At 33.5% G+C, this 23,517-nt stretch overlaps 2 protein-coding genes across 2 annotated transcripts; one reads left to right on the top strand and one right to left on the bottom strand.

Moving 5' to 3' along the window:
- The first annotated feature begins 1,736 nt into the window (after positions 1-1,736).
- LOC118030441 (NDR1/HIN1-like protein 13) lies at positions 1,737-2,510 on the top strand. The gene has a single exon (XM_035034553.2). The coding sequence runs from the start codon at positions 1,737-1,739 to the stop codon at positions 2,508-2,510; it is 774 nt and encodes a 257-aa protein (XP_034890444.1).
- Positions 2,511-16,781: 14,271 nt separating this feature from the next.
- Positions 16,782-19,372, bottom strand: LOC118030442 (probable trehalose-phosphate phosphatase C). The gene is made up of 12 exons (XM_035034554.2): positions 19,222-19,372; positions 18,826-19,123; positions 18,545-18,685; positions 18,375-18,446; positions 18,160-18,255; positions 18,014-18,070; positions 17,806-17,907; positions 17,637-17,714; positions 17,465-17,534; positions 17,313-17,383; positions 17,107-17,199; positions 16,782-16,999 (listed from the first exon to the last, which is right to left on the bottom strand). Exons 2-12 carry the CDS (start codon positions 19,099-19,101, stop codon positions 16,931-16,933), a joined length of 1,125 nt encoding a protein of 374 aa, XP_034890445.1. The 5' UTR covers positions 19,102-19,123; positions 19,222-19,372; the 3' UTR covers positions 16,782-16,930.
- Between the last annotated feature and the right edge of the window lie 4,145 nt (positions 19,373-23,517).

Genomic DNA, 23,517 nt, shown 5'->3' on the forward strand with positions numbered 1-23,517 from the left:
TTCGAAGTGATCAAATAGAATAATATCTTTTACTATCATCTCTTAAAGTCCATGCGCGCCACTTATATTCTCAAGATTTTTCCTACATAAAGCATGTGAAAGAATCAGGCCAGCCAATAGGAAAACTAGGATAATGAAGGCCACTAGGGTAACCAGTGCATTAGTATTATTAACACTACTTTTAGTTATATGTTATCACAATAACATAATAAATTTTACACACGCACAAACACACACATACACACAAAAAGTAAAGGTACACTAATAAATTAATCAAAACAAATCACACACATTCTTATATATAAGTAAATACATTATTAAATTTGGAAAAAATAGATTGCTTTCGGTGGGATTATAACCAAGCACTTTAATTAAGGAGAAATACATACATACATACATATATGTATTAAACATAAGGTATCAAGAATAGCAATTGTGGTGCAATAATAAAAATCTTCTAATTATAATTCATCTAAGTTCGATTCTCAAAAACTGCATAATCACTTATTTATTTATATGCAAAAGCACAAAATATATGCATATGTGCACACAAATTGAAATCAAAAGCACAAAATAAGTTTGGATTGTAAACCTTGGTTTCAATATTATTTAGGGAATTGTAAATTCAAATACATCATACTCATGCACAAATTAAAAAAAAAATGATTAAATTATTTTAATATTGTTTTTCTTCTATAATGATCTGGTTTATACAAAACATAAAAAGATTATATAAATCAATATAGATAAAAAAAAATCAACTTATGAGTTGGTTGACAAATTAACAACTTCAAAATTTAGATTGAGATAAAGATTAATTCTCATGTCTTATCATGTTCTTTGATACTTATAATGTAATTGTAATATTGTTTCTCAAATTTACTCAATATTATATTCTCAATAGCACAAATTAACAAGGATAAACTACAAACTAATTTTATAAATGTTTATCTCTGTAAGAAGGAACACAAAACATTTGATAGAAGAAAAAAAAAGTAAAAGAGAAGAGTTTTAGAAAGATAAGAGTTATTATGAATATTTTTTAAATCTTTTTGGAAAGCTCTTTTTATATAAATAATTCTAATAGTTAATTTTAATATTTTTTTATTTAAAAACAAACTATTTTATTTAATTGAAAGTTTTAAAAAACACAATTTTATTTGAAGTTAATAGACTTTTAACAAATATAATTTTCCTTTCACCATAATAAAAGATTATTGGTAATATTATGATGGAGAAATAACAAGAGATCATGATTATTTAAAATAATATTTTCCATCATAGCAGTATTTTTATATACAATGACATGAGTATTTTGTTTTTCTTAGATGGCATAAATTGCTCTTTTTAGGATTTGGTTTTTTAATCAACAATAATAATTTCCCACATTAACTTGATATATTTAAAAAATAATAATTTTTTTTTTAATGTCAATCAAATAAAAAATAAATCTTCTTTATCTTTTCAAAATTTATTGCCTTTCATTGATTTGACGTCTCAAATCATTCTCCACAAACTGTTGCCAAGAATAGAATTGACCCAGTAAACGGTCTCTAATCATGGTCCAGTGTCATCCCAACTAAAAATAATCTCAACAGTCAAAATAAGTGATCCTCCCTATCTCCTAGCCTCCCTTGGACACTTGCCACACAAACCCTTTCCCATGGATAACTTCAATTCCCCAATCCACATGCACCACCCTCGGCCTCCTCAACACTGCTGCTCCCCCTCTTCCAATGACGGAGCAGGTCCCAACAGTCCCACATTCTGATGCAATCCCTAAAATTCATGACCCCGTTGCCACCCCGAACCAACCCTTTTTTGAGCCTGGCACGTACGTGATCCAAATTCCTAGAGATCAAATTTATCGTTTTCCACCACCTGGAAACGCCTCGGTAGCTCAACGCCAAAGAAATCCCCATCAAAAGAAGCACAAGTCATGTTGTGGTCGCTCTTGCTTCTGGTGTTGTTTTATTGCCATTGCCAGTGGTATTGCAGTTGCTGTTACCATTGTAGGAATCTCTTTTATTTTACTCAAGCCTAAGGATCCCGAATTTCAAGTTCAACGCTTTGTCGTAAAAAACCCACAACTTTCCAGGCATAAATACTCATATACAAACTATGACATCAGGCTGAATGTTCATAACTCAAATCGGAGATCAAGCATTTTGTACCAGCAGGGTGGTGCTGTTTCACTTTCATTTAGGCAACAAAATGTTGCAACCGGAAAGTTTCCAACTTTCCACCAAGGTCACAAAAATTCAACAGATATTGGAATAGTCCTTAAGGGGACTGGTGTTGGGTTACCTAAGGATGTACAAAATAGCCTGAGAAATAGAAAATCAAAAGTACCTCATTCATTTTCTCTAAAAATGAATGTCCCAGTGAAAATGAAAACAAGTGGTCTCAAAACTGGGTGTGCAGAAATTGTAGTTACATGTGATTTCACGGTGCAATCATTGGCACAAGACACGCACATACTCTCTCAGGAATGTCAAACCAATCGCTAGTCAAAGCATCGGCAGTGGTCGACCCAGTTTGCAGGGATGGCGGTGGTGGAGGAGGAGATGCTTAGTGTTTTGTGCGAAACTTGTCGATGCGAAAGATTTTTTATCTAGGTAATTCATTTTGTTACAAATTTTATTGGATACATGTTTAATGTCTTAGATGGGAAAATTGTTGGCAACGTTTGTTGCTGATTATTTAGTTTTCCTATCCTAAAAGTGTACCATAAGAAATAAAAAATGAAATGGAGACATTCTTCCTCTATGTTCCTTGCTCTTCTTCTTGTATGAAGATCACAACAACAGCTCCTTCTCTACGTATACTAACCTAACAGGCCAACACCAGAAATATCTCAATTGTCAATTGAAAAGGAATAATAATATAGAAATATGAATCCACCATCAAGCATGAGCATCTTCTAGTATGTTCTTTTCGAGGCCAGAACAAATAGTTTCATTGAAGAATAAGAACCAGAGAGAAGCATTGGGCTAAGCTCCAGATGCAGACAAGTAAAGTTCAATTTAATCAAGATGACTGTTTTCATAACAAAAGCCCAATAGCCAGAGTAGCCCACCCTCAAGAGCCTAACACTCTAGAAATGGACCCCACCAAGAAACGTCGAGAAGCCTTCCTGAAATGTGACAAATCTCTGACCACCATTTGAATCCATGAGATCGAGATGGTTAAAGAAGAAAGCGCCGCACCTGCTCTCAAAGCGACCATATAGCCACGACAAAATAGGATCATGCTCTGAAGGAAGGGAGTTAATAAATGAAGCTCAGCATCTACAGGCATGATTATTCCTTCTGGTCCAACCATAATGGTTATTTCACTGTAGAGCCAATAATATATTCAATCATTACATGGACCCTCGTGTGTACTTCTCTTTTTTTTTTTCTTTTTTCTAAATTAGCTTAGTGAAAGTAAAAAATTGGCAAAACAGCAAAATTGTAGGAAAATAATTTGATGAAATAACATATTTTTATTTTATCATGTTTTAGAAGGATGATATTTACTTAGTGTTATTATTTCTAAATGCAAGAAGATCGTTGTCATGCTTTAGAATAACGAATTTTAGTAAATGTCGCGTTTCTAAAACGCAGCAAGATAAAAGTTCAATCATCTGACTTAATTAGTTGACTTAGTAACTAGTTTTTCTCTATTTTTCAATATTAATGATATAGTCAAGCTTGTGATAATGAGTGATTTTAAATAGTTAGGTGTGAGTCTATCATTACTAAATAAGAAGTTGCCCCAAACAAATTACATGGATGGCCTAATAGATACATTTAAGAACCAGTGGGACAAGTCTAAGCCAAAAACGAGGTTTGATTGTGTTAGACCATAATAACAGATCAAAAGGACCATTGGATCGTGCTTAAATTTCTATAGGAGTTTTCAGAGGTTGTTTTTCCTATAGTAGCCACAACTTCACTATGCCAACCGTTAGATTCACTACAAGATTTAATAATTTTACCAATGAAATTTTTTCATCGGCGTAAGACACATATTTCGTCGGTAATTAATTTACCAACGAAATCACTGATAGAAATGCTTCGTCAGTGAATCTTTCATCGATAATTTTTTATTCGTCTGTAATAATATTTTTACTGATGGAACATACGCGTCGGTAATAATATTTTTTTATTACCAACAGAATTACCAATGGATAATTGAATATATAAAAGTATATATTTTTTATTCATCTGTAATTTCATCATTAATTATTTAAAAAATATTTTTTAAAAAATTTATTTTATAAAATTATAAAATAATTATATTAACATAAATCAACACTCTATAATATATATTCAAAATGCTTGGAAAAAAGAATAAGAAAATCAACTCAAACAAATTTGCAACAAATAAATAAAACAAAAAAAAATTAATAAATTCAAGTAAAAAAATTCATATGAAAAAAATGAAGTTGCAATTGCTAAAAATTTAAAAATCCTATAAATAAATCAACTAAAAATTGATCTCATATGAAAAAAATTTCACAACAACATTTATACAATTATTAAGAACAAAAAAAATAAAAAAAAAAAAAAAACAAATATAGTGAAAAAAAATCATGAAAAAAAAAAGAAAAAAAAGAAAAATCTTACCTTAATGTAGTTGCAAGTGAAGCTAAGGAGAGAATTTTTTTTTTCGTAAAACATAATAATTAAAAAAAAAAACTAAGAGGATAAAAAGAAGAAGAAAAAAGAAGACATACCCAATCATGGAGGAAAAAAGAAGGAGACGAGGAGAGAAAAGAAGAGAAAGAAATAGAATTGATGTTTTTTACATACAGTGAAGAAGAAGAATAAGAAGTAGAAGAAGAAGAATAATAAGAAATGAGTCTGTCTCTTGTGAAATAAGGGGATTCAGGCTTTTTATTAGTGCACGTTAGTGATGGATTTACCCATGGATAATTAAATATTAATATTTTTTTTAATTATTTCATCAGTAATTCCATCGGTAATATTTAATTTCAATTTTTAATTTTGTAAAAAGTTTTCAAAAACTGCCTACAATTACTGATGATTTTTCAATCTGTCGGTGATTCCGTTTGTAATATTTAAATGAAAATTTTAAATTACTTGAATTTTTTTAGAAAATCGCCAAATAACACCGACTAATTTTCAATCCGTTAGTGATTTTGTCTGTAAAGAACAACAATTAATAGTGCAATTGGAAAGTGAACAGTTCTGTAACCCTCTGGAAAATACCGACGGAAAATTCTGTCAGTGATTCCCTTTGTAATTGACATGATGAATAGTGTTTTTCAGTTTACCAACAAATTTACTAACGGATTTTACCAACGGAATTTATTCTATTGGTAGTTCTGTTGGTAAGAATGACATGTCATCATTTTTTTTACTTTGTTTTAATTTTTTCCCACTGGAATTCCCTCGGTATTTCTGTTTGTATTTATTGATTTTCTGGTAGTGATTTTTAGATATAAAAAATCTCGCCAAGCTCCCTAGTTTTGGTATTTTTGAGAATTTTCTTATTATTTTTTAAATCGATCAACCAATTTCACTAACTATTACAAACCGGTCAACCTGTCGAGCTAGATGATAGAATACTTTTAGCTTATCACGCTTTAGAAATGTGATATTATTATAGAATGTATAGCATGTATATATCTAAATAGAAAATTAATGTAGGATTATTCCATTATTATAATCCCTACAGTTATCGCCATGTTCTGCTACATATATATAAATAGGAAGGTTGACTAAGGCACAACCTAAAACATTCTATTATTCTCAACTTAGTATCAGAGCTCTAAATTAACTAAAACACTTTCATCACAACTATCTCTGCAATGGAACAACTGCCTATTACTTCTTCTTCTTCTGCAGGCGTCTTCTCCTACCGTAGCTCTTCTGTCTTCATCTGTTGCATCAACCCCTTTGTTTTCCTCTTTTTCAGTTCTATCGTGGCCATAACCTACTGCTGGTGGACACATGCTCTTCAACTCCCACAATACTCCCTTCTTGCAGCCTGTGTCTGATGCAATTTATGCCACTATTACTGCTGCTATCATATCTCTTTCTCACACTCATCAAGTCATCCCCCTCAAATTAACAAACATCAATTATCTATATTGGCGTATGTAGATAATGTCGTATCTCCTAGGTCAAGGAGTTTTCAACTTTGTTGACCGCTTCAATACATGTTCATCTCCACATGTTCTTGCCACTGATGGTACCTCTCTTCAGGTAAATCAACTTTTTCTTCACTGGAAACAACATAATTAATTTATTCTAAGTGCTTTACTTCCTCCTTATCTATGGAAGTTCTGCACCTTGTTGTTGGCTGCCAAACTTCTTGTTCTACCTAGCGTACACTTGAGCAAGCTCTAGTTTCCACCTCAAACTCTCGTATCATACAACTTCATGGCTCCCTTTAAGATCTTCGACAGGGTGATGAATCAGTAACTTGATTTATGTAAAAAGTTAAGGCCTTGTTTGAGGATTTCAACTTATATGTGTTTCATGATCTTCGGGGAGAGTTTAACAACTTAGTAACAAGCCTTGTTACCAAGGCTGAACTTTTATCGTATACAAATCTTCACAGTCATCTCGTCACGCATGAATTTATTCACAAATCTTCCTATATGTCCATGGGATCTTCTGCCATACATGATCCTCTATTGCCAACACCCAACATTACACCGTCTGCTTTTGTTGCTCAATGCCAAACCTTTGGCAATTTTGATCGCAACAGGGGCCGCTCTAATGGCGATTGACACCCCAACCAGTTTAGTAGCAGAGGCAATCGGTCTGCTGGCTCCAGACCAGATCACTACAGCTTCCATAACACCTCCTTCAGTGACAACAGACAAGGTAAATGGCAGGGGAATTGGCAGCACAATAGGGGCAGAATCCACATTGCCAATTGTGCTAAATTTTCAGCCATATCACTCCCCACTGTCCTTAACTCTAGTAGTAGGGTTATGGCCAGTAGCCTACTGCAAACTTAGCGCAGCGAAATCTCTCCTCAATAGGTTCTGCCGATTGGTTTCTGGATACCATTGCCAATCAAAACGTCACACCAGATCTTGCAACCTTGACTGCTTCAGAATCGTATCTTAGTAATGATAATTTGCATATTGGTGATGGTACAGGTCTTCCCATATCTCATATCGATCATACAAAAATATATACACCACATCATTCTTTCATTTTATCTAATGTTCATGTTTCTGTAATCATAAAACCTCTGCTCTCTGTTCAGAAATTTTATCTTAATAATAATATTTATTTTTAATTTCACCATCGTGTGTTTTATGTCAAGGATCTTAACACCAATGAAGTCCTTTCTCAGTTCAGAGTAAATATGGTCTCTATGCCTTGACCAAGTCTTCCATCACATTAGTTCCTCAAGCCTATTAGTTTCCCTGCACTTCTGCTTCTACCGATTTATGGCATCGTCGACTAGGTCATCCTACTTCATGTATTTTTCAATTGTTAGTCTCGAAAAATAAGATGATTTATAACAACAAATGTTTTAATTTTCAATGTCAAAGTTATCTTTTAGGAAATTCGTCGTGTTTGTCTTTAAAACCTACGAGTCACAAAACTTTTACTCCGCTTTAATTATTTTTTAGTGATGTATAGGGTCCTGCTCCCCTCTTCTCTTCGGATGGCTATCATTATTTTGTTATCTTTGTTGATGCTTATAGAAAATATATATGGTATTACCCTCTTGTTGCCAAGTATGATGTTTACTCTGTTTTTCATCAATTTCAGACTCTGGTTGAATATTAATTTTCATTAAAAATAAAATCTGTTCAAACTGATTAGGGCGGTGAATATTGCAAACTGTCCACATTCTTTATGATCACTGGTATCTATCATCGTCTGATTTATCCTCACACTCATGAACAAAATGGCATAGTAAAGCGTCGTCATAGGCATATTATGGAAACAAGACTTACTCTTCTAGGGCAATGTAAAATGCCTTTTTGGTTTTGGAATTATGCTTTTAAAACCTCTGTTTATCTTATAAATTGCATGCTTACTCATGTTCTTGCTTATAGATCTCTGTTTAATTGTTTGTTTCAATGGTCTTCTAATTATCATTTTTTGTGTACATTTAGGTGTCTCCGTTTTTTTTTTTTTTTTTTTGCGTCTATTAATAATCATAAATTGGATTTTCGTTTCTCTCTATGTGTGTGTTTTTGTTACAATTCCTCGCTCTTTGATTATCAATGTTTTAACATTGCATCTTACCACATTTATATCTCTTGTCATGTCTGCTTCCATGAACATGTGTTTCCATTTTATAATTTTAAATAGATTGCAAAGGTCTCGAACACAAGGCCTGCCCAACCCGCCATTGTCATCCTCCTTTCTCTGCTCCACCACCCACCATTTCCCACTCGAAACAGCCACCCAAATAGCCAACATAATTCAGCTCTGCCACTTCAAACAGCCACCCCACCATAACCTCCGCCCTGCCCCTTCCCACCATCACATGAATGCTAATCTAACCATTATGATGCAAGTTCAGCTAGTCATTTGGTCTCGTCCAGGCACTAGAACGCAACCTTTCTTGGAGTTGGGGCAATCTCTGGTCCTTCCTCTTCTTTGCCCTCCTTGGCTAGTGTGCAACTTCTTTACAGCCCTTTCTTTGCTAACATTCCTTTAATTGCGGCAGATTCTTCCTCATCCTCTCCAGCTGGACTGAATCTTATGGCTGATCTATCCTCTTATTAGCTGCCGCAGATCTCCTCATTGCCACCATTTTCCCCTGGTTTGTCACCTGTGATCAGTAGGCATCCTACGGTTCTTAGACCGCGGCAACCAAAGACAACAAATCTGGTTGTTTTTGCTGCCGCTAATCTTGCCTCCACATGGGTACTGCACTCTCTCTCTTTTGAACCTCTTGCATTCTCTAATGCTGACAAGTATACAATTTGGCATAATGTTATATGTGATGAAATCATAGATTTGCACTCTAATCGTACTTGGTATTTGGTCCTCTTTCATCCTTCGATGAACATTATTGGTAGAAGATAGCTGTATCGGATCAAACATCGTGTTGATAGTAGTATTGAGCGTTATAAAGCACGCCTTGTTACTAGAGGTTTTACCTAGTAGGAAGGCATTGATTATTCTAAAACCTTCAGTCCAGTTATTAAGCAGGCCACCATCCGATTAGTTTTCTCTATTGCGATTTTACGAAAATTGGTAGATTCATCAGCACTGATATTCATAAGGCCTTCCTTAATGGTGTTCTTACTAAAGAGGTCTATATGAAACAATCGCCAGGTTTTGTTGACTCTACTCTTTCATCTCATGTATGCAGATTGCATAAATTATTGTATGGTTTAAAACAGGCACCGAGAGCATGGTACATTCGTCTAAGTGATTTTTTGCTCTCCATTGTTTTCCAGGCTTTCAAGGTTGATACCTCCCTGTTTATATTATCTGATGGATCTAATATCTTTTATCTTTTGGTGTATGTTGATGATATTCTGCTTATGGGTAGCAACTATGCTATGCTTCATCACCTAATGCAGTTACTAAGCTCTGAATTCAAGCTTCGTGACCTAGGCACCATTCATTACTTTCCGGGTATTGAAGTTCAGTCTACAGGTATGGGTTTAATACTACATCAACACAAATATATTCTTGACATCCTCACTCGAGCTGGTATGACTTCCTACAAACATGTTGATACTCTAGTCTCTCCTTCGAAAGTTACTATATTGTCGGATAATTCATTCTCTTATCCTATATGATTTTGTCAAATCATGGATGCTCTTTAGTATCTTACCTTCACCCGTCTAAATATCTACTTTGTTGTTAACATAGTTTGTAAGTTAATACATGCTCTTACATATTCTTATTGGGTCGCCGTTAAACGTATTCTACGCTACCTTAAAGGTATGAAATCTTATGGTTTTCATATCACTCGAGGCTCCTCCTTTGCTCTACATAGATTTATAGATGCAGATTGAGTTGGTAGTATTGATGATCGCAAGTCTACGGGTGGCTACCTTGTCTTTTTTGGTCAGACATTGATTTCTTGGAAATCTGGCAAGCAATGCATATTTTCTAGCTCCTTTACTGAGGCTGAGTATAAAGCCTTAGCTGACAGTACCGCTAAGGTCATTTGGCTTTAATATTTGTTAACAAATCTACAGCATCCCTCAATTTCTGCTCTTATCATTTGGTGTGATAACCTTGGTGCGACCTATTTCTCAACGAATCCTATCTTTCATGTCCGTACTAAACATGTTGAGATAGATTATCACTTGTCTGTGATCGCGTTGCCAAGAAAGAGATTTAAATTCGTTTTATCCCTTCTCGGGATCAACTTGCAGATGTTTTCATTAAACCACTTCCTGTTGCGTTCTTTACTGTTTTTTGGTTCAAGGTTCAGGTCGATCCTCCACTCTCAGCTTGAGGGGGCATATTATAGAATGTATAACACGTATATATATCTGAATAGGAAATTAATGTAGGATTATTTCAATGTTGTAATCCCTACAGTTACTGTCATGTTTTGCCACACACATACACGCGCGCGCGCGCACACACACACACATATATAGATGAAGGTTGGCTAAGGTACAACCTAAGACATTCTATTATTCTCAATTGACATTTACTAAATGTCGTTATTTTGAAGAGCAGAAACTATCTTGTCATGTTTAGAAATAACGATATTTAGTAAATGTGGCGCTTCAAAAGCTTGATAAGATAAAAGTGTATTATTTCACCAATTTTTTTAGGTTTACTAATTGCCCAATTTTTCCCATTTTAGGAGGAAAAATTTCTTGCCAGATAAACCATACAAGTGCCGGTTTGGCATTGAGGTGTTTGGTAAAAAGAGCATCCGTATGTACCCAAAAGTTAAAATAAAAAAAAGCAACTGTAGAAATGACATAGGAGGTCATCAGACCGCCTAACGACTAGGGGTGAGCATTTTCGGTTCGGTCCGGTTTTAGGCCAAAATAAACAACCAAACCGAATTATTTTTTTTCCAATTTTTTGAACCGAACCGAACCGAAAACCGATTCGAACCGACCATGTTCGGTTCGGTTCGGTTCGGGTTTTTTCCCTTCCAAACCCATTTCAATCAAAAATTATTTCTGGTTTTTTTCACTGATCAAATTTTTTCAAGGATTTTATTTTCGTTTTATTTCTAATTTCACAGATCTGTGCTTATTTTCTGAGAAATCTTGGTTTTCTCAACAAGTATGACACTTTTTTTAACTGGTTGGGCATCCATGATCTCCAGAAAATTCAATCCCGATTTTCTTTTTGTTAGATCTTTGCCCAAGAATTAAACCTTGCAAAAAGATACACAAAACAAAAGGAAAGAACACAAGTCATTTGATTGGAGGAAAAAAAAACAAAGAAAAAATCAAAAGATATCTGTTATTAAAATGTAAAATCATCAGAACAATATTATTTAAACAAGAGGAAACAAATCAAAGAGGAAGGGCCAAACCCTTCCACGCTAATTAAAAAAATCCCCCGTTTTCCCTTTATAATCTTCCCTTCACTTTGCTTTGGAGCCGCCACCATACACCTGCAAAGAAAAAACCCTAAACTCGCTCTCAATGGCGACCGATCCAACTATGTTGCACCAACTCAGTCTCCTTCTCTAATCAAAGAGGAGAGATGCAAAGAGAAAGGGAATGGAGAGATGCATGGAGAAAGGGAGGGGGGGATACACAGAGAGAGGGAGGGGAGAGAATGAGAGATGCATAGAGAAAAATGGGAGGGGCGACTAGAGAATGCAGAGAGCAAAGTTTAACTTTAGGTTTAGGGTTAGAAAAAGCATCCTATTTATAGGTGTTTTTTTTTTAACTGCTGGTTTGGTTGAACCGGTTCGGTTCAGTTTGGTTCAATCGGTTTCAAACTTTGAAAACCGAAACCGAACCGAACCGAAATTTTTTTGTGATTTTTTAATCGGTTAATTTGGTTTTTTTTTTCGGTTTGGTTTTTTCAGTTATTGTTTTTTCTGGTTTTTTCAGTTTAATCGTTTTATCGGTTTTTTTGCTCACCCCCACTAACGATAGTTTTTTAGCTCTTTGATTTCTATCTAGCATCAACAACAAGTGGACGATGGGTATATTTTCCAAATTAAAGAAGTAAAACTTTGTCTAAGTATGAAGAAGAATCAAAATTAAATGATCCCCAGTTAAACTACTTTTAAAAAGGGACCGAAATGTGGCAGCCGGCCATTTCCAAAAGGAAGAAAAGATATAGAGATTAATGACAGAAGTTCAAACTAAACCTACCACTACCATTTTAAAACAAAAGCTTCTTTCCCTCCAGCCAACACGCACACACCCACACACATAGTGACATTATGATTTCTTGAATACAAAAGTATAATTCTTGAATAAACTACGAACATGTATCCATGAAAGAAGAGGACTGTGTATGAACACGTGCGATAGCAGTGCTATATTTAGTAGAGTCTACAGACACCATATATATAGCTTACCACTTAAGTACTCTTTCCTTGACACCCTGCTAGTTATATTCCAGAAATCATCTATGATCGGGTCGTTGCGGATTCCTTGGTGTCACGTGTTATTATTATTATTATTATTGCACCAATAATATGAACAGATACGATTGAAGCAGCAAACCTAATATACGGACACATTATTCATTTGTTCCCTATGACAAGGTCATATGGGTCACATGGGAAATGAATTATACAATGCTGAAAAATACCCTACCATTGACTTATACCGTACCTTTTAACCTTGATTATTCTTGTGAAAACTGCGCCAACTTACCTGCAGGCTACAGCTCGGCCCTCTAAACGGGGACCATTTTGCTATGGGAGGACACGTACCATGAGCTTTTGTTCATCCATTATTGAGCATCTCCAAAGAAAAATTAAACTTGGCCATAGGACCACTCTTGAAGAGACCAAACATTGCCAAATCAGAAAGCTGGGATACCTTAACAAGGATGTATAATGTGGATGAAAGGGATTGGCTTCTTTTTTTGTATGATGGGCGTGGGGCTTCAGTGATCGTGAATCATGGTTTTAAGCTGTACTTTTGAATGCAAAAGGCCTTAGAATACTAAACTAGGATATTTTTATTTCTTAGCCGTACTTGTGATTTGTTGGGAGCAGGAAGGTGTGTCTTGAAATTAAATCTGTTTTATATATATAGGAGATCTAATAGATTCTTTGATTGAATGATTTGTCTGAAATCTCTTAGGTCTATGCTGAAGATCATGGTGTGCTTTGTTATGTTGGTGGTTCAAGGAAAGTGCCTCTTTCGCCCCAATAATTAGAGCTTCAAGTAGTTTAGTTTAATTAAGTTTATGGCACCCAATGATGGATTGCATCTAGTGGAAGCTTTTCTTTACACGTTTGATTGAGCCAGAGAGGTATTTTCCATTGCTTGGAACCATGTTGGATGTCCCCATAAAAAAAATTTATGTCCTCTTCAAATCAAGCACTTAAAGTGGATTCCAACTCCTCTGCAACCATGGATTCCCCCCTCACCTATTAGTGGGTTTCCCTTTCACTACCTAACCCTTGAAAATAACCATTATACTAGAATTTCGATCTATAAAAAAAAAAATAAAAAAAAATCCACATTCCCATTTCTTTAATCCAACAGAAGGTGGGCTCTCGCAAATCCCAGTGCCCAATGGTTTAGCTCGATATTTCTGTTTGCGAGCAATCGTCTGGTTTCTACTGATTCAGGTCTAATATCTTTAAAACCTGCATAGTTTTCTTGTCTTTTTCTGTATAAGGGTTACTGGGAACATATGTTACCCTTCAGCCACGAAGAAAAAAAAGAAATAACAGTAACAAGAAGAAAATCCTTGCTCAAGATGTATGATTTAAGTTCTATTAATTACTATTCTGTCCCTCATGGCCTCCACGCGATTGCATCTCTTTCCTTCTTTAGCTTATTAAATTTATTTGTTTTTGTCATATAGTAGTACTTCTGTTGCCTTGAAACTATGTTGAATGGATATTTTATTCTTGAAATAGTCAGTTGCTGTAGGATAAGAGTTATGATTTCAGGAGTAGAATATTGACTCGATCGAAACACATCAATCAGTTTATAATGTTGTCATTGTACTATATATAGAAGGTTGGTAATAATTGACGGACTTGTGTGGATAATATGTTTAACTAACGTACTTGATATATCTAAGGAAAATGTTGCTGATCTTGAGTAAAGACAGTACTGAAGGACGACAAGTTTGCGTGAATTAATTGAAGAACAAGATCGTTATTAACGATGTATAGTTAGGTGACAATGCTGGAAAGTAGTACTTCTGGTTTAGTAATGGCTCTATGGAGCAAACACCACTACCTAGCTAGTAGTCGAAAATGAAAAATCAAAGGAAAAGACTTATAATCACAAGATAAAGCATCCAGCAAAACTTTCTTTCAGTTTCAATGTTTGAGTCACATCTATAAATTGCTCTTGTTTTCTTTCTTCTTTTTTCAAAAACAACTTTTTATAGCTGACATTATCGTCAATCAGAGGGCCATGCATAATTTGGATTTTTTTCATTCCTAAGTAAGAAGTACCAGGCAGCTCAAAGATGTATAATTTCCAGTTTATTGCAACATGTGGGTGGTTTAATTATATGCTAAAAGTGGGTTACATGAGAAATGAACTGCTATATATAGACTTTTGAGTTTTTACGCTGATAATTGATGCAATCTTGCCATATAAATGAGAAAGGTACACTCTATTTTTGAGAGGCAGGCATCCACTTGAATACAAATGATTTTTTTTCGGATCATCCGGTATCCAAAACCATACAAGGCTAGGACCACAACGACGAAAAAGATTTCCCTACCGAGTATTTAATTAATGTAGCTGTATTTCTAAGCCTCTAACCAAGGATTTTGATTAAGCTAGAACAGATCCGTGCCAGCTAATTAATGTGCCCTAAAAGTGGTTGATTAATACAAATGATTGAAACAATTTGTTTGCGCTCCATATGTATGTTTGAGAGGAGCTAGTGATCCACTTGCATTTTGTAAAGGCTAGTGATGGGGGCGATTCCCTAGGGTTCATTGGATTTTACTAGAAAATATGCAGCAAAGCCTATACCTTAAGTTTAATGTCCAAAGACTTCCATGATACTGGCTCGCATGGTATCTTTACAACTGTTATAGATTCTCTCCATTATTGAGTTTCAACACAGTGTGTGCTGGCGTGGACACCACGGTGGCGAGACGCAAAGTTCAAGAACTAATTTCACGTTGAGTTTGACTGCCACCATTCCATTTGCCTATTTCTTGGCGTCGAGGAAATAAAGAAGAGACCGCAGATCTCCTACAGAACACGGTGACAGTTCTTGTGTAGATAAATCCCGTGAAAACGAGCCACCTTATACGTGAGGGATTGCAAAAATATTGGAGTACGAAGCACATGCCATACGGGTTGACATCAAGCACTGCTGCACAGTATGACTTAATTAGTATGGACTCGAAGAATGCACAATAATAATAATAAATGAAGTTCAGGTCTCCTGTCGCACGAGTCCTTCGATAACCAATTGAAACCTAGCATGTTTAGCCAGTCCAGGGATATGTGCCGTTAAACAAATTGTAACCCACTGAAAAAATGCTCTTCCAACTAATATCTGACAATTGTTTTCCTTGCAGACACTTCAAAGGTTTATAAAATATTACGTACAGCTGGAAATAGTTTTTGTCGGTTTGTGTAGTTTTTTTTTTTTCATTAATATAAGTGTTCTGGGTCAGCTTGTACACACTTTCGACTAATCTCATAAACTCTAAAATTAACGACCATATAAGCATCCAATCAGTGGCAGAGACAGGAGGGCTAGTAGGAGCCCTGACCCCTACAAGAAAATATTTTTCTCAACCCCTTCCTTGTAAATATTTTATAAGAAAAGAACTACAAAGAAAATTTTAATTAAAGCATGAATTGCAAGGAAAAACAACTAGTAGACCAAAGACATATTTACACAACAATGTTACTCAGAAATCCCCCCTACAAAGAAATATTTTTAATTTGGCTCCCCTAAATTTTTTTTCTTACTCCACCTTTGCTTTCAGTGACCATAAGAGATTTGTGATACTTAAACTTGATAACTTCTAAAAAGCAAATCTATGATGTTGAACTATACCTCTCAGGTTCGGTTTGCGTGTAGTTAATTAGTGATAAACTAGTTATTTCAACTGCGGTTAATATATATATATATATATATATATATATATATAATGTGATTATAAATTAAAAAGTATGTATTTATATAAGTAAATACAAAAAAAAAACTCTTACTTGTTACAAATTAAATAATTTTTTTAATTTTTTTAAATGCAAACAATTATTGTTATTAATATGTTTTTTTTTTTTAACTTTGAGTAAAAAAAAATTATAATTGTAAATAAAAAAGTCGATGCTTATATATAATAGAATATAATAAAATTATTTTAATAAAAACTTGTAAAATTTTAAGATAATTTTTAATGTAATAAAAAAAAGACAATGTTGCAATATATATATGAGCACCATTTTCTTAATCTTTTGTATAATAGTTTTTTAAAAAAATAAAAAAAAAAAAATTATAAAAAGAATAAAGATAAAAATATATATAAATAAATCAAATATAAAGTCACAAATATTTCAAGTTTAAATATCATTTTCCTTTACAGTGTATACTCAAACTAATTTTCTCAGTTATTCAAATAGTGTATTTCATGTTATATCGATTTTTTTTTTTTATCGAATGTAAGAAATGTTATATCGATTTTCTTAGGACCATACGTGGCATTGTAGAGAGAGAGAGATCCAACACCATGGAATTTCTTGTATTCCACTTTTTTTTTTTTACCATCAATTTACAATGTCTAAATAAACAAGAAAAATACATATTTTAATCCACCCTCGACCAGCTTTTAGCTAGGGTAGAATCAACTTCATCTGCTATATTTTTTACACTCTGCTTTGTCCTTGTAACGTTGATCGCTTCCACTCAACCAAACGCCGTAAAAAGTCTTTAACCTGTTGAAGACATGATTCATTAGTCCATGTTGTAAGATTGAAAATTAACCATAATTAGCACCAGAAATCAAACATAACCCCTTTGCTTGTTAGATTACAGAACTTGCCTCTGTTGGCTCTTGTAGAGAATAAGAGGCATTTGTTTCCTTTGGTACTTTAGAAACAAGAATCCCAAGCCCTTGTCCCCTGTTTCTTAGAACCTGTTTAGTATGCATATAACCAGTTGTTTAGAAGAAGAAATGAAATTTGGAGATAAGATGTGGTTAATAGTAAAAGAAAAGGTAGGGATCAATGGATATAACATGATATATACCTTGAATGCATCCTCATCAGTTCGATCATCTCCAATATAAACTGGTAAAACATCAGTAGAATTGGCATATCCTGACAAAGAAACAATCAACTGTTGTTAATCTACAATTATATGAGAGATTAACTAGAGTATTGACACAAGTATCTATTCACCTAATGATTCCAACAAGAACTCAAGAGCTTTGCCCTTGTCCCATTTAATGGTGGGTCGGATCTCTAAAACCTGTTTCAATTTATAAAAGATTGTTGGGCAGATTAATCACACAGTATGAACGAAAATAATCAAGCAGGTTCTTGTAGAGAAAAGGAGTTCTTGTAAAAATACCTTCCTCCCTTGAGTTAATCTAAGTTGTGGATAACCTTTGAGAACTGATCTTACTTGCTCTACTAACGCAGCCCACATCTGTCGGGGGGGAAGCCAAGAAAGCTTTTAGAAATCATTCGCATTATCCATTGAAGTAAATGAAGGTGAAAGGAAAAATACGAGAACGTACCTTTTCCTCGACACAACGAAAGTGTACGGATATGCAAAATTTGTTGTCTTCTACTCTAGCTCCTGGGATATGCTTTGTTCTCTCCAGCAAAACATTGTACACCTGAAAAAAAATTAAAAAAAAAGAAAAGGTACAGATTTAGATTCTTTTCATAAATCATTTACTTACTTATTTTTAAGAGAAGGTTAAAGAAAGGAAGGAAACAAACCTCATCAATCATGGGTAAAAACTCACTGGCAGGTTGAAAAAGTACACCTTGATAATCCTGAATAATACGAAATTATTATTTGGTGAATAAATACGATTAAAACAAATAGTAATAGAAAGCCCCAAGTTGAAGACATCCGTGCTCACTGTTATGTTTCTGCAACAATTCTTGGATGGTCCCTTGATGTCCATGCCATGGCTACCAGCGTAATAAAGCCCTGCCAATCTTACGAAGCTGTACACCTGCAAGATTTTTACAAGGAGAAGAAAACAACATTATTGATTATAATACAGTAAAAACCTCCATTAACACCAACTTCTTTCGAATAGTAATAATAATAATACTAACAACAAAAGGATACCTTATCCCTACACCTCCCCGTCACTATAGCTGTCGGAAAGTATCTAGCGACGTCCCTAACAGCTTCTCTCATCTAAAATTTTGGAGGAAAACAAAAGTTACTGTATAGAAAATAAAAGATTTCCATAAAACCAAGGGAGTATATAGTACGTATATGAAGGCTACACAAACCTCGTTGGTCATGAATGCCCTGTCAGGATCTTCAACAATGGGTGACAGTGTACCATCATAATCTAAAAACATTACAATCTGTTTTCCCTTTGAGCCATTCACTATTTGCTCAAACATGTTCAAAGCAGAAGGATGATTTACCTGTTTGATATTTAATTAAATTCACAAAGAAAAAGAAAAAAAAAACAAACTATCAGCGAGGTTGAAGGAAGAAAAATAAAAACAAGTTAATAGAATGATAGTATAAGAGTACTGCTAGTGTTTGGTCTTTGAAGACTTACAATCCAAGTGTTTTTCTCCTCGATTTCTGATAAAGACGTAGTTGATTTGACACGGGTAGGTGAAGAATCTCTCATAGAATCAGCCCAGGAATTGGTTTTGCCTCCAGTTTCAGTCTTCTTTGCGAACATCTTCCGGGATATTGTGAAATACCCACCGGGAGCAGCTGGCAATGGCTTCGGTACAACAGGTGAAAACAAAGACTTGGACAGGGCCATTGCGATGGTGATATCAACACCTTTTCTGGCATTAGGCACGACCACATTCTGGTTTGTCATCTCTGTTTGTATAAACTAAACTCTGCACACACACATTAACATAAAATCAATTTAGAAAGAAAAGAAGAGGCAAGAAACATAGAAAGAAACTACGAAGAAGTTGATTAATGTAAAGAGTACCTGAAAGGTTTGAGAAGATTGTGGAATAACCAGAGGAAGAGGCAGGTAATGAAACTTATTTTGGTCTTAGGATTCAATGGGAAGAGATTCAAAAGAAGAGCAGGATAATAAAGGCCTCAAAAAGGTGAAAATTATACGCGCACTACACACTCGCAAACAAACGAAGACACAAGCACAACTGGGGTTATGCGTTGTCAATTTATAAACTTGGTTTTCACTGCACTAACTGACTAAACAAACAAAACCCACACTCCCTCACTAGCCCGTTCTGTCCTTTTTTCCCCCCCCACAAATATACTTTTTCTTTTTGCTATAAAGAAGTTTTATTTTGAAAAGTAGTTTCTAGTGAATTTCTAATTAATGTTTAGTAGTGTTATAGCATAGTTTTGAAATCCCTCCCGGCTCAACAGGTCGACTCAGGACCTAGGTGACTCGGGGCTGGAACTGGGTCGAGTTAAAAAAAAAAAAAAAAAACTCGGTGTGACCCGGCGACCTTGTTGACCTGGCAAGACCTGGTCAAAAACCCGGTTGCAACCAATTGATTTTTTTTTTTTTTAACTAAAAGACATTGTTTTGATTAAAAACAAAAAATAATTGACTTGGGCGACCCAGTTACCTAGTAAAAACTCGAAACCCGAGCCTTGAACCAGGCCAGGTCTAAAAACTATGTGTTATAGAAAATAAAATAATTTTTTTTACAATATTTGGATATGCTATAGAAAATAAGTTTTGGAAAAATAATTTATTAATATTTTAATTTTTTTTAAAATTTATTAAAAGGATGAGAACCAAATCTAATATATAAAAAAGTTGAAGGAGGATGAAATCGAAAAAATACTTTAAATTTTATAAATTATTTCAAATAAAATAAATAACAATACGAAGAATGAAACCAAATCTTACATATCAATAAGTTGAAAAATGATGAAATTAAAAAATAAAATCTTAATTTCATAAATTATTTTAAATAAAAATAATAGAAATCAAAAGAATGATGACTAAATATAATTGATAAAGAAATTTCAATTAAAAAAAAAAAGAGAAAAGCAAATAACAATCAAAATAATGAGCACTAAAGTTAATATAAAAATTAAATTATATCAAATTTTAAGGTATAAAATTGAAAAAAATAAAAATAATGATTCAAAACAAAATATATAGCAATAAAAAAAATTAAGAATAAAATTTGATATAATAAATGAATAATGAGACATTTTTTAATTTTTTACAACTTTTGTAAAGTATATTTATGCCCAAAATAAAAGGAAAAATATTTTTTTAGAAAACAGGTTAAATTTTTCTTAAACTAAAAAATATATTATGTTGATTAGTTTTTTTAATAGTAAATAAAATAAAAAAATTACTTTTCATAAAATAAACATATACCCTAGTAAAAACTCTTCAAGGACCACTGTGATCCCACTTTACGGATGATTTCTTGATCCTATTGAAAGCGAAATACAATATGTTAAATCAAAATTGCCATCTTGTGTGGCTTATATTCTCATATTGTTCAGTACTTCCATAATTCTATTCCCCCCCCCCCCCCCCGCGTGTTTCTGTTGTGAACATGATAGATGAGATTATTAGTTATGATCCAATTATAAAATACAAGGGTTGTCTTGTTTGATCTATATTTTATTTTTAAACTAATTGTAGGGCTCACGCCCTTTCAATTTTATTTTTTTTCATGATCCCACCATTTTTGTAATTCAAATACCCTTTCACTATAGGTTCTATTACACTACCAAATTTTTTTATTTTATGGACAAAATAGTTCGTCAGAATTTAAACAATAATTCTATTAGCATTACTTTTACTTATGGGTTAGGAACGATTATTGTTTATTGAAAAATTTATCATTAGTGATTTTTGTTTTATCGGTCATTTTATTGATAATATAATCATTTATAGATTATAGAAAAAAAAATGCTACATAAAAAAAAAATTATTGACATAATTCCATCAGTGAAGACGGCATATCATTAACAAAAAAAAAAAAGTTAATTCCATCGGTGATATATTTTCATATTACCAATAAAATTAACTTGTTAGTTATTAACATTTCCTGCAATTCTTTTTCGACTCTCTTAAATTTTCCGATAGACTTATTCCCTCGGCAAGTCCGTTAGTAAGTTGGTTAAATATTTTTTTAAAAAAAATCTAATAAACAGAGTAGAAAAAACAAAAAGAAATAAAATAAAAAAAATAAAATATTTATTACAAATTTAAAAATTTATTAGTTTAAATACAATTCATTTAGAAACAAAGTGTTGAAGGAGGAGGAGACAGATCTTCGTCAGGACCAAAGGGTGATAAGGTGGACCATATGTATCACTCATGTGATTTAAGCTCCACGTACAATAGCTAGATTTTGGGCATATCAACAACAAGATTGGTCATCCAAAGATTGAGTGATCGGATGAGTATATCAATTATGAGCATCCAATGATTGAAACACTTCGGGTCATCCACAACTCCTCAGTCATAGTGTTTCAAAAACCACAAACCCAATTTCTATCGGGTTCACTAGAGGATCCTACCTCTAACCACAAATTTAGATTGAGTTCCGGATGAGTCAAAAGAACGTCCCTGTATCTCTCTTACAATCGGATGTGTATATGTTTCTTGAAAAACAAAAGTCAGCTAGTTAAAAAAAAAACAATAACTTAAGAAAAGAAATTATTGAAATCCAATATACCATGAACTTCTGAGCTCGACTATCCACGAGTTGTTGCACCCCTTTCTGATGATTATCATTTTGCATATGAGTTTCAACAAAAAGTTTTATCTATTTTGGTTCGTGTACAAGAACCATAGCCTAAAAAAAAAAAAAAAACTGATGTTATTTAAACATTTTCATTTAAAACAACATTTTTTTTAAATCGATATAATTAAAAAGAATCTTACCATTCACTTCGCATGCAAAACGAACAAAATGGATATGCCAATGTGCATGGTAATAAAACCGTCAATCTCCTTATTTAGGTTTTCCACATCGAACTACGATCACTGCACAAAATGCTCGAATGTCACGTGCTAAATATATTTTGCCTCCGAAACATCCGAAGGTTTGAAATTCCTCTAAACTACCATGTCTCTCTATCCTGGAATACCTCTTTCTTTAGCATATTGTTTTGCTTTTTTGTGCCTCATACCAAAAATTACATAATCTATATGGTAGAAATGAATTGTTGGTTAATAATTGAAAAACAAAATCTTAACATTTAAATAAAAACTATAACATTTTGAATTCAATCTTACCTTGTTGTGATGTGATTATCTTAAACCCTCATAGCAACATCATTGTCAGCTCTATCCCAGTGAAATTTTTCCTTCCACATCAAATTTATAGAAGAATTAGTTCATTAAAATTAATAAATTACCAGGATTAACATAATAAAAAAAATTGTTTAAGTATACACTAAACTTGAATTTTATGAACCATTCATCAATCATGGGTTTCCATTTAGGATTTTTGGAAACCGAACTCTATTGAAACAATGATACTTCCATCAATGATTTCATCGTTGTTGTTATCGTGCAGGCAACCACAACATTTGTAAACTTGAAATCTTGTTCGTTAATTGAAATTAGTTTTTCAAAAATTATTAATTGTTCTTTATTTTTTAATATTGCATGAAAGGTAAACATACTTACATTGAGTGGTCGGGCTTTTAATGGGTCCTCAGCATGACAGTACCGTACTTAACGAGCCTGCGTCGATAGAGGTTGTCTATGCCTCAATTCGCTGTTCATTGTCAGCATCTAACAACTCACGGTCGTCAGAAGCGCTACTAGGAGAACTACTAGTGAACTTGTTCGTACAATGAACTACTGACTTTCTTCCAAGAATCTACACAAATTAAAGGATTAAAAAAGGTAACAACGTTCTTATGTTTAAAAAATTCTGTAACACCTCTCCTAGACATGAGACTACCGACAATTTAACTACTTGCAAATACACATCACTAATATATAGCCACAAACCAATTTATTTTATGTATAACAAGTCCTTATTTCTATCGATTTCTAAATAAAAAATAAGAACCTCAAAAAATACGAGGAATCAATGATTCCATTGCTTTTTTTTAAAATTCACTATTTCCAATACTTTTAGTCTAAAATTTTCATTAGCTCTCTTCTTTACACACTAAAAAACCTAACATTTACATATACTCAATATAAACTAAAGTAAATAGTAGTAGTAGTAGTAATACTAGTATTACTACTACTACTACTACTACAACCACTAATAATAATAATAATAATGCAACATTTTATAATTCCATATTT

This window comes from Populus alba, chromosome 5 (assembly GCF_005239225.2).
Source record: "Populus alba chromosome 5, ASM523922v2, whole genome shotgun sequence".
Taxonomy (NCBI): domain Eukaryota; kingdom Viridiplantae; phylum Streptophyta; class Magnoliopsida; order Malpighiales; family Salicaceae; genus Populus; species Populus alba.

Bases quoted from the DNA above. Each gene is read 5' to 3' on its own strand.
- LOC118030442 (XM_035034554.2), bottom strand. From the start codon at position 19,101: ATGACAAACCAGAATGTGGTCGTGCCTAATGCCAGAAAAGGTGTTGAT. The intron at 18,256-18,374 runs GTATCCTTTTGT...AAAATCTTGCAG, and splicing joins CGGGGAGGTGTAGGGATAAG to GTGTACAGCTTCGTAAGATT. The intron at 17,200-17,312 runs GTATATATCATG...CATACTAAACAG, and splicing joins CTGATGAGGATGCATTCAAG to GTTCTAAGAAACAGGGGACA.
- LOC118030441 (XM_035034553.2), top strand. From the start codon at position 1,737: ATGACGGAGCAGGTCCCAACAGTCCCACATTCTGATGCAATCCCTAAA.